The sequence below is a fragment of the Notolepis coatsorum genome (assembly GCF_963971535.1).
Source record: "Notolepis coatsorum genome assembly, chromosome: 11".
NCBI lineage: Eukaryota > Metazoa > Chordata > Actinopteri > Aulopiformes > Paralepididae > Notolepis > Notolepis coatsorum.
The window spans coordinates 36,576,521-36,588,615 of record NC_140175.1 but is presented as its reverse complement, the minus strand read 5'-3'; the positions used below and the strand labels follow the sequence as shown (position 1 = coordinate 36,588,615).

The 12,095-nt window shown below is 41.1% G+C and overlaps 1 protein-coding gene across 1 annotated transcript in view; it reads left to right on the top strand.

The window, feature by feature from the left end:
- The window catches only part of znf618 (zinc finger protein 618), a 108,519-nt gene that overhangs the window by 25,658 nt on the left and 70,766 nt on the right, over positions 1 to 12,095 (top strand). Inside the window, exons 2-3 of the mRNA XM_084325484.1 lie at positions 3,727 to 4,012; positions 4,884 to 5,108. Of these exons, the coding sequence (XP_084181610.1) occupies positions 3,754 to 4,012; positions 4,884 to 5,108 (484 nt within the window). The 5' untranslated portion in view covers positions 3,727 to 3,753. The remainder of the gene's footprint in view (positions 1 to 3,726; positions 4,013 to 4,883; positions 5,109 to 12,095) is intronic.

Here is a 12,095-nt window from a genome sequence, read left to right as displayed (position 1 = left end):
TTTTTGGTCATATCGCCCAGCACTAGTTTAAAGCTAAACTACGTTTTTCTTTCTTGTTAGGAGAGGGATAACTTATTCAGTTAGATTTGATTTGATCTTTATTTATCTCTAACATTTTCAACCATAAACACACACATTTGTAATAACAAAAAAAACTAAAACGAAATAAAATACAAATACATTTAAATATATTTTCCTATGGAAGGAATAATCAACATGGCTCCAATTGGTTGACTATAACAGCACCGTGACCAAATATCCCTATACTAGCACCTTGTTAAACACTTTTTTTTTATATATATATTTATTTATTTTTAATCATAATTATTCTTGTGAAATCTTTCCACCTGGGAGCCTTTTGACTAAATCAATTTATTCTCCCCTTCTCTGAATGGTGTTTCTTATGGCAATAACAACTATAGATGACAAAACCAAAGTAAAGAAACAACATTTGATTTTTGGGACGGTTACATTCACTTTGGGACGGTTACATTTCTGGGACGGTGGTGAAAAAAGTTAGTCTGGAGCCCTGTCTCATTGTTAGAGATCAGCCCCACCACCACGTGTCGTCAGCAAACTTCACTATGGAGTCGGAGCTGAACCTGGCCACACAGTCATGTGTAGGGCTGTACCGAATGTAATTTTTTAACATTCGAAGCTTCGATTGAAGTATTCGAACGAAGCTTTGAATGTCTATAAAAAAAAATTACTTGATTTTTTTTTAATAATAATAATTTTTTTTCTTTTTTAACTAAATCCTCAATTTGAATAAAGTGATTAATCTGATTAAATGCGTCTTTTTCTTTTATTTATCGTCAACATAAATAATCCAATAAGGGCACGGTTGGTATGAAAGTGAGGGTGACGTCTTTTAGTATAATATTATGATATTAGTGTAGCCTAATCTTTAACTGCAACTGTGAAGAAAACCCCCATTGGTTTAATTAAACAGATTGAATAGACAAAAAAAAAAGATTAAAAAAAATTAATATATATATATATTTTTTTTTATTTAAAATTAGAATGTTGATTTAGAATTCGAATGTCAACATTATGATCGAAGCTTCGAAGCATTCGGTACAGCCCTAGTCATGTGTGTACAAAGAATACAGTAGGGGGCTCAGAACGCAGCCCTGGGGGGACCCGATACTCAGGGTGATTTTGCTGGAGGTATGACCCCCCCCCCACGGACTATGGTGTTGAAAGCTGAACTATAGTCAATGAACAGCAATCTCACATAGCCCCCCTTCTGTCTGTCAAGGTGAGATAGTGTGTTGTGTAGTACTTGGCAGGGCTGTACGCTAAGCTTTTTCACTAGGGGCAAGGTGCCCCTAAATGAGAAATTTAGGGGCACAGAATCCTTTTTTAGGGGCAATTTTTTTTACCATTATAGTTTACTATTTAAATGAAAAAGACGATATTAAAAAACGTTCTATGGCAAGATGACGTCCAATTGTTTCTTTAAAATTACCAATTCCAATGAGGGACTGTAGCTTCAAATCCTTTTGTAACATGTTCCAGGATAATGGAGCAACATAGCTGAACGCTTGATTCCAAAATTCAGTTCCGACAGTGGGAACATATGAGATGTAATTTTGTGATCTCAGATTGTAATGGCCACCTCTTGGTTGAATTGGTGCTTATTAAGTTGGTAGGGCATAAAAGAAAATATTGTTTGTTTCCTGTTGGTTGTCAGTTAAGGAATTTATTTAATTTGATGTTTTTTTTATCTTTCCCACGGCGACTATGGATAGGGAATTTCTTTATTTAATTAAAATGTTCACAACAACATGGATGCATGTACTCTGCCAGCATGTTTAATATCCATAATACTAAAGGTTTGACTAAGATTTCTATGTAACTTTATTGTAAATTTTTTTAAATAAAACTTTTTTTTAAAATTATTATTAAAGAAAAAAAACTCATAAAATAAATTGGGTCGCACCTAAATTGGCAGGGTCGGTCAGCAACCTGAAACAAACAATTTTTTCTTTTAGGCCTAGCTGCCCCAGGATGGCTTTAACAAATACCAATCAATGTAACTGTCTTCTTTATGGCCAGGGATGACTGTAACTCCCTCTACTTGCAATGATGACAGCGACATGTTCTTGATATTACTGATTGGATTTATTTCAATCCGAACCGAACCAATTTTAATCCGAACCGTGAGAACTGTGAACACGTACATGAACTACAATAAATCACAGATCAAACCATAACAACATGCATCCATATTATCTCTACTTGTCTCGGAGTGGCACATGTCTTTGCAATGTTGTTAACCAAATGAACTTAACCTACAAGCACATTACGTCCGTCAATCATTGATGCTTAGCAAGCCTTTAGCTAGCACCTGAGCTACATGGCATGGGCCTACACATAGCAACATTTACGACCCCAAACGTACCTTATTGGCTGCATGCAATACGAGAGGAAATTATGGAGCTAGTGTTACTTACTCGATTGCATTTTGAGAAATCATAACATGATCTGCAGACTTATTTTTTTTATTCTTTCTTTCTTTCTTTCTTTCTTTCTTTCTTTCTTTCTTTCTTTCTTTCTTTCTTTCTTTCTTTCTTTCTTTCTTTCTTTCTTTCTTTCTTTCTTTCTTTCTTTCTTTCTTTCTTTCTTTCTTTGTTTTTGGTAGATTTTTATTGTTTTTCTCCGGGCAGTCCGGCAGAGAGAGAGAGGAAGTATGGGAGTTAGAGGGGGAAGACATTCGGCAAAGGTCGCCGGGTCCGGGAGTCGAACCCGGGACGGCCGCGTTGCACCGCAGCGCTGTACGTGGTGTGCCACCCTGGCGCCCGATCTGCAGACTTCTGATTGGGCAGTCAGAGTTTCTGTTTCAAATTGTGGACTAGCGTAAACATTAGTGTTTTCTTACATGCTAAAGGCACATCAATCTCATTGAAAACCATAAATGAAAGCACTTGTGACTCACACACATCCTGAAAAGGCCACAACAGATGACATAAAACACAAATGTACATATTTATTACCAGAACTTGTAAGTCGAACTTTGAAATCTTCTATTATTTACTTATTTATTTATTTCCAATTCTACCCTCCCCTGTCTTGAACACTGTTAGGCCATGCCTCTCACAAGCCGGCTGCAATGTGGACGAAGCCTTACATCACGTGTCCCCTCCGGTACTCGAGGAGGCAGCCGTCGCATCTTTTCACCTGCACAGCGCGATCTCTCAGCGTCGGGGGTCTGCGTGGGAGGGACACGCCGCCCCCGTCGCTTCCTGATTCTGCTGCGCAGGCGCACCAACCGACCTATAGGAGTCGCTGTCCACAACGTCCGATCCCCACCCATCAGCTTCCCACCCCCTAATACTGCCAATTGTATTAGTATGAACGATCAGCCAAGCTGATAGCAATGCGGAGAGCTGGGCTCGAACCCAGCGTCTCCTGCATTGGTGGCGAGCGCCTTGCCCACTACACCACCTAGCCGCCCCATATACTGCTGCATTTCTTTCAAAAAAGTATTGTTAAAAGATAAGAATATTGTCATATGATGATATTATGACCCAGCCCTAAAGGTTAGAGTATCTGGCTTGTGACTGGAAGGTTATAGGTTAGAGAAGAAGACTCATGAGTCATGACTAAAAGGTTAAAGGTTAGAGAAGCAAGCTTGTGACGGTTGTCTGTTCCATCCCCTGGACCAACATTATTATTTATTATTATTATTATTATTATTTAACCCTCTCTGTCTCTCTGCAGTAGCACTGGCCCAGTGGAAGGAGAGTCATGAGTACTCAGGAGGAGCCCAGTCCTGGGCAGGAGCAGCTGGACACGGCGAACGAAGCTACAGATGTCGTCCCTCCTACCTCAGATTCAGCCACCCCTAAACCCACCCCTAAACCCACTCCAACCGTGGTCCCCGTAAAGAAAGAGCCAGGGACCGCCACAGGGGCCAGTAACGGGAAGGTCCGAGACACAAACCCCGCTGAGATCTGCGTGGTGATAGGAGGAAACGACGCCAGTGGAGGCGATCCTCAGACCCAGGGTATGTTTGCCCTTTGCTCTCCTCCCCCAATGAAGAACACAGATATATGCATAGGCATGTGAATGTGATTGCTCAGTTCATCTCTCCTATTGCATTGTTTCCTATCGCATGCTAACCTTATATAGAGGTTTGCCAGCGACGTAATTTATTGCAGTGCATTGAAGGTTGAGAACTGTTTTCTTTTATCCTACTCCTCTGAAGACCGTTCACGTGATTCTCACTAAACCTCAGGGGCATGAGGTTCAAAAGGTGTCATTGAGGATCCGTTTTGTGGATATAACCTGCCGACAACATGCATCTACTTTATATCTGGCAACTCTTCATATTTACACAACCATTTCCAGCTTCACATGACTTTAGCGTAGTATTGTGCACGGCTCGATAGGCCCAGGTGGCAAACATTAGTTTGCTTCGCCATTTTGTTTCTGATCAAGTTGAAGTTTGTTTTTAGAGTGATCGTGGTGGAAATGGTCATATTTGACATATACCGGTTATAGATACGAGGTTTGATTTACGTTAACATTTTGAAATGCAAATTTTGATACGACCTTACCATATAAGGTTGGCATGTGAAGGGAACCAATTTTGCTGCAGTAACAACATTTCCTATTACACTATCCACACTTGACCTCCCTCTCTAGAGGTGCACATTGGTCCCACTCGTTGAGTCATCTCCTCACGCGTATTATTAACCTTTTGTGGGGTTCACAAGGCTAGGGAAAGCATTTTTATTTGAGTGCAAATCACGTGAGATTATCTGCAAATATCTTGTGGTTAATTAATTGAAGGAAGTACATTTTTTCGTACTCAGTGGTGCCCTATTTCAAGACTGGATAAAAAATAAAAACATCGTTTTTCAAATTTGGGCTAGACACAGGGAATGGACCTACGGATGGCTCTTCTCCTACCTCAGCTTCAGCCACGCCTAACCTCACCCCGGCCATGACCGCCGTCACGGTGAAGAAAGAGCCTGGGACCACCTGCACGGAGGCCAGTAACGGTGAAGCCGGTGACATTAACCCTGCTGAGATCTGCGTGGTCATTGGAAACGACAGCGGAGGAAACGGAGGTAGACCTCGTGGATCTCAGACCCAGGGTATGTTTGCCCATGGCTCTCCTCCCCCAACGAAGAACACAGATTCATGCATAGGTGTGTGAATGCATACTGTAGATACACTTCCTGATTGCTCAGTTTGTCTGTCCTGTTGTCGTGCGAAATTGTTTCCTTCCACATACTAGCCTTTATATATTTGCATTTCAAACCGGTAACGTTAATCCACTATCATATCTAACAATCGGTATGTGAAACGTAACCATTTCCACTGTATAGTTTGAGTTTGTCAGATTCATGGGTTGTAGGCTTAGTATTGATGTGCATGGCTTGGTAGGCAAAGATGGCTAACATGAGTTTGCTTTGCTCTCAAGCCAATCTGCATGCGTTTCTGATTGTTGTGACATTTTTGACATATGTGACCAGGCACAGAGTTTAGGGTCGTGATGACCATGATGATAATGCAATACCTATTTCAGAGCCACAGGCCTCAAAAGAACTAGAGCCATTTATCTTAACACTTTCAGTGCCAGCCATTAGATGGGTCCCGCTGTAGCAATGCCAACGTTTTAAAAGATAGGAGTGTGTCACTTTGTTTGTAGAGCTAAATCTATATTCTATATTATAGCCATGGATACAATACTATGGTCATTTGACAGTGACTTTCTTCCGGTCAAGATGCAAAAAAGATAAACATTTTCCATACATTTGTGCGTTATCCCGTGGTGAATGTAAGTATAATTAATTTCAGAGTGGTCTGGGATAATTCCCGAAAGGCTGAGTAATAGCCTTATACGTCAATTCTACTATAACCGTTGCCGTTTCTTGCCTGGACACGCTGCTATTCCGAAATTAAATCTATATAGTAGGTATTATGTTTCATCATGAATGCATGAAAGGGGGGCGGGGGTAGTTTTTTGATGCTTTGATCGTCACCAACGGCATACGTTGTGGAGTAACGTTACACACACACGTTGCGATCGAGGAGACATGGTTGGATCAACGCAGGATTGATATCATATAGTCCTTCCCTTCACTAGGATGTACCCCAAAAAGAATATTCCAATGATCTGATTGCGATTCCAAGTATTTGTGTCCATCGTGTCACTAGAGCTGCCGCGATTACCGCATTACCGCGGTATCGCTGTTACATCACGGCCACCGCAGAGTAGGCTGAATACCGCGTCACCGCTGTTTTTTATAATAATAATAATAAATTACCCTCCTCTCGTTGGGCTTGCGGCTCTGCAGATATACCCTACTCGTCTATCGAACTGAGGAACTGAGATATGAATAGAGTATTGCTTGCTATGGTCCGGTAAATACGCTGATGTTATTGAACGTATAACTATATAATGTCAATGCCACAAAACGAATGCCTTTATTATAAAGTAGTAACTTTATAGTAATAATAATAAGAAAGGGTCGGGGGGGTTAGGGGTAACCACCCCTGCCCGCGACACCGAGTGAACTGCGCATCCGTGTTTCACTTTCAATAACTAATGCGTGCTTGCCGAATCCCAAACAATATTCATGCTGCAAAGTCATCCTCTAAAGATAGACATTTAGACTAGAGGCAGGCTATATGCTATAAAGAGTAGACTACTACTAAAAAAAAAAAATGCATTCAAACTTTTATTTTTTATTTTTTGTGTGCGTGCGGTAAAAACCGCGGCGGTAGGAAATATTTTGCAAATTTGTGCGGTAAGGAAATAATCAATACCGCGGCAGCTCTACGTGTCACCAACATAATCCACCACACATCATGCATCGGGAGCATTTGATGCTTCTCAATCCGATCGTTATAACCACTCCGCTCGCCCGACAAAGAAAAGTGAGCCCGGAGACATTTGGCCATTACACAGGCCAAGATACAAGGTTTCAAAGGGTGCTCGATACCGCCGTCTAGCTGGAGGCGGCCGGTATTGCACTTTGGCGATCTCAGACTCATTCCCTATGGTAACACCAAGGTCCCTAGATGAATAATGAATAAAAATATCAAAAAAAAGGAAAAACTATCCAAAAACTACTCTTACGTTTTTGGCACTCAACCGTCGGCGCCCAATAACAACTTTTTACGTTTTTGGCACCCAAAGTGTTGGAGACTACTTTACCCAGAAATATAATAGTATAATTGCTATTATACTATAATCCCCCCCCCCCCACACTTAACACCTTCCAGTCTGAGAGCAGCCGTTGTAGCTTTGTTATTCTGATGTGACAATGAGCGAGAGATTATTATGAGATCCTATAACCCAACTACAGGGTAAAGGAAAATAGTCAATATAGTAATCAAGATTCAAGATTTTATTATAATTTAAAATAAAGTACAAAATAGAGCTGGCTCATATTCTAACATAAAACAAATCTGACCTGTATTAACAATGGCTCGGGGACGGGCGCGCATGCACACACACACACACACACACACACACACACACACACACATACACACACAGAAAGAGAGAATGGCTTATAGCAGACTTAATGATTTTAGAATATTTCAGCTAATGAAGTTAAATCAACTATCCAGTTTGTTTTATAGTGTAACGTTTGGAGAGAGAGAGAGAGAGAGAGGGGGGGGGGGGGGGGGGGGCGGCCATAGATTGATGGGGGGGCCAGGTTTTTGTTTTTAAGAGGGGGGGTTTGATTTAGATTAGATAATTTAGTTATTTTTAAATGTCTGATCTAAAGAGAAACAAAGGGTTTTAAAAGTGTTATATTTATCTTCTCTTATAGTACCAGAGAGAAGCTGAGGAGAATCAACCGGCAACAAAAGCAAATTTTGTAAAAAGAAAAAGAAAAAAAAGATTTATTATAAATTTAGCATTTTCGTGGTATCGAAAATGGTATCGAATATCGATACTTTTCAAGGTATCGTATCGAAGTTCGAAATTCCAGTATCGTGACAACACTAACCCATTGTATATTGTATTTATAGCTATGGAGAAAATAGTATGGCTCATTTGACGGGCACCATTTATAGTACAACATTGGTAAACCAGTTAATTTCTACATACTTTCGTTTGTGCCCTATTCCATGCTAAACATCGCCCCGTTTCAAAATAATCCAGTCTCATTTTCTAGATAGTGAGATATGACGTGTTATATGCATATGTGCAAATCGTTTGGGGTTGCTCGCCTGAAACCTATATTATTTCCAAATCAAAGGTACCGTAATTCCTCTAATAGTAACCGGGTCTCAAATACAAGCCGGGTCTCTATTAATGGCCGGGTGCGCTCTTGAGCTAAGCAATTATAAGCCGGCCTCCTAATACAAGCCGGGTTACTAATATACTGAGCTGCATACTGAGCTAGTTACTTGATTTCACTTTGAAAACGTTGAAATGACCAGTGACCACCTGTAATTGCACTGTTTACTATTTCATACAGTACTTGGTTTCAATAAATGAACCCAGTACATTTTACTGGGTTCAAACTGACACAAAATGTTGATTTATTCATTATGATCCGTTTGAAAATTTGAAATATAGGCCTCCCTCTTATACAGGCCTCCTCCTAATACAAGCCTGGTACCCGCTACAGTTGAAACAAATACAAGCCGGGGTTACTATTGGAGGAATTACGGTATATACCATATTAGATGTTTCTTCACAAAATCATCATGGGAGTCATTTTACGAAGCTGCGATCGTTACCAAAAGCATGTTTTAGGTTCGGTAAAATACGACACTGTGATCAATACAAAAGCATGTTTTAGTTTCGGTAAAATAGACCATACCTTAGTCAGAAGGTACTCTAAAATGAATAATCCCAGTAGTTCCATCGTGATTGCCATTACTGGTGTGCATTGGGCCTGGCCTATAATACGGGAAACAATAGGTTTCAGGCGAGAAAATCAGCGACAGATAGCTGTGTTCTGGTTCACTTTGTGGGGGAGGGGATTCCTGCAGCCGGAGGTACCGAGGCACTGAAAGACAACTGGGAGACTCAGTTCAAAAGGTAGGCGATACTGCCACCTGTCGGAATTCGATCGTCATTGCAATTATAACGTAGGCAGCGGTGCCAGGGAGACACAGGCAGGTCCGCGCGAGTGTTTAGAATAGAAAAAATTAAAAAAAGAAAATCTAAAACGAGATTTCTCTTTTTTGGCGCTCAGCGGTTGGATTTGAAACACGAGAATTAACAAGGCGGGCTAGACCGTGCCGGGTCACATATACCGATTCTACATACTATGATAGTTTAACAGTGATGTTTTGAAATCCACACATCCATCTTTAGAGGTGCACATCAGTCCCAGCTGTTGAATCATCTTTTGGCATGCCTCTTTTGTTACTCTCATTAATTCATTAATTACCAAACCATAGATGAGTCAGGTTAACTTGACATGTGTTGGCTGCCAGACCCGAGATATCTCGGGTTTTGGTAGTTTATTCTTTTATTCGATATTTTTTTCAAATGCTCCCGATGCATGATGGATTATGTTGGCGACACGATCGACACCAATACTGGGACTTGCGATCAGATAATTGGAATATTCTTTTTGGGGTACATCGTAGTGAAGGTAAGGACTATATGATATCAATCATGCGTTGATCCAACCATGTCTTCACCCTGATCGCAACATGTGTGTGTAACGTTACTCCACAACGTATGCCATTGGTGACGATCAAAGCATCAAAAAATTATGATGATATAGATCTGATTTGGGAATCGTAGCGTGTACAGGCAAGAAACGGCAACGTTTATAGTAGAATTGACGTTATTTTTCACATATTGAATGATAGATAGGTGATGTCAAATGGACCATAGTATTGTATCCATAGCTCATTGGACATTAACAATCCATCGTTCAACATGTGAAAAAGAATATTTTTTCTAGGGATGCACGATATTGATTTTTTTGACCTCGATATCGATACCGATAACTTTCTGCTCCTCAAGGTCGATACCGATAACCGATATATATATATTTATTGTATTATAATTTTTTTTTAATGTATATTCCTGTAGTGTTGACCTAACCAGATTTATCATGACATGAGCGTTACTACTATGAACAAAACAAAGCCAAGAGAACAGTTTTGACTCTTCAAATAAAGTGATTATATTTATTTTTCCAAATAAATATAATTTGAGTCAATCACAAAATTCACAATCCGTCAATGTCATTAACAATGTGTTTCCCTGAACAATGAGTGAACTAAAAACCAACAGGTATTGTGCCAATAATTATCGTGCATCCCTAATTTGTTCCCATGTATACGTTTGCGTGTTATACCGTGGTGAATATTGTATAGTTTCAGAGTGATCCTGGCTAATTCCTGAAAACGGCGCTATGGAGCAATACGTGCATTTTGCTAAAAGCGTTGGCGTTGCTCGCCTGTACACGCTACTATTTCCAATTCAAAGGTATATAATAGGTATTATGTTTCATCATGATTGCATGAAAGGGGGGGGTAGTTTTTTGATGCTCTTGATCGTCATCAACGGCATTCATTTTGAACACCACACACGCTGATCAGCTGGATCGATATGAAATCATTGTAGGATCAAGGTGGAATTGACGTCAGATAGTCCTTGTTACCTTTGATCGGGGGTATCCCAAAAAGAATATTCCAATTGTCTGATCACGATTTCCAGTATTGGTGTCTGTGCTGAAGGGTCTGCAATTAGGTAAAATTAGACCTAAAATAATCCCCCTTTAAGTTAATATGTGGGAGTTAAGTTATTATTTACCACATAATGTTACAATGTCTGCCTATTGATTGCATCTCAGGTTATATGACGGTGCTGCCATCTAGTGGGCCAGAGGTGGTTTAGTGTTCCCTCGTATCTGCGTCACTTCCTCTCTATGAGCTTGTGACATTGAACTTGACCGGACACGGAAGAGAGCGGACGTACACACGGCGTTGCTCTCGTTAACGTTATAAGTTTGACGGTGACCAAGTATGTAAAGTGGCTTACCAAGCGGACATTATACCACCAAGAGAGAGTGAGTTTTAGTACCCAGCTAATTTGATGTTTAGTAAACGTCTGGGATTAGCATATTACAGCAGACTATAGTATTCCCCATCTATCGTTACCAGTTAGCCGAAGCTAGCTGGCTCGGCGCTAATACCTAAAGTAGCTTCGGCTCATGCTTCGATAGCTGCTCTATACTGGACATATCAGTCGATATATAACACAGACCAGAGAACATTTAGATAAGGTCTGTGTCGCTGTAAAGGGACACAACTAGTCTTAAGAAGTAGCCATAGCAGTAACCTGTGGTACAGAGGGGACCAGCGTGTCTGCAGCAGCTGTCGGCGTGCGCCGTGCAGCACCACGGAGCGGAGCGAGACACTCGGACCACCACAGCGGAGCATCTGGTCTGCAGGAGCAGACTGGAGGCGCCTATTGGACCGGGCAGCGTCTTCCCGCCCTCATCAACACGCAGCGGTCTACTACTACTCCTCATCACCTCCATCTCTCTCATCCTGCAGAGGGAATTGTTCCTCTGTCACAGTGGTAACCGCGGCAACGTTTGGCCAGAACACTTTATTAGAACTATTTGGGCGCCCATCTAAATTTAGTAATAGTATTTAATTAGGCTTTGTGTAATGTGATAACAATATTTTGTATGTATCTTTTTTCCCCTTTTTGCTTATATAAAAGCATTATGTTTCAAACAGTTTCCTCGCTCTTTCTAGTTTAGGTGACTCCATTTTAAGTTATTCACTCAGTTGTGTATTTGGTACAATTAGTTTAAGAGTTAAGGCATCCTACCACACCCCCTAAGGTGATAATTATATACAGTCCTCTAAGCTCCCGCACAATTTGGTCACTTCGAGCCGGAGTTAAACCAGATAGGATGTCACAAAAGAGCGAGGTAGGTTCAAAGGCCCCCCCCCCCCCCCTTCCCTGAAGGGAAGACACGTGCTCCTAGGGAGCGTAGATTACCCTCCCGACTAGATGACTGTGTCCTGGGTACACCCAGTAGCCCTAGTTCGGAGAGCAATCAGCATATGCTAAACACATCAGCTGACCGGACAGTAGGGGACTTTACAACCCAGACGGCAGGCACACCCCA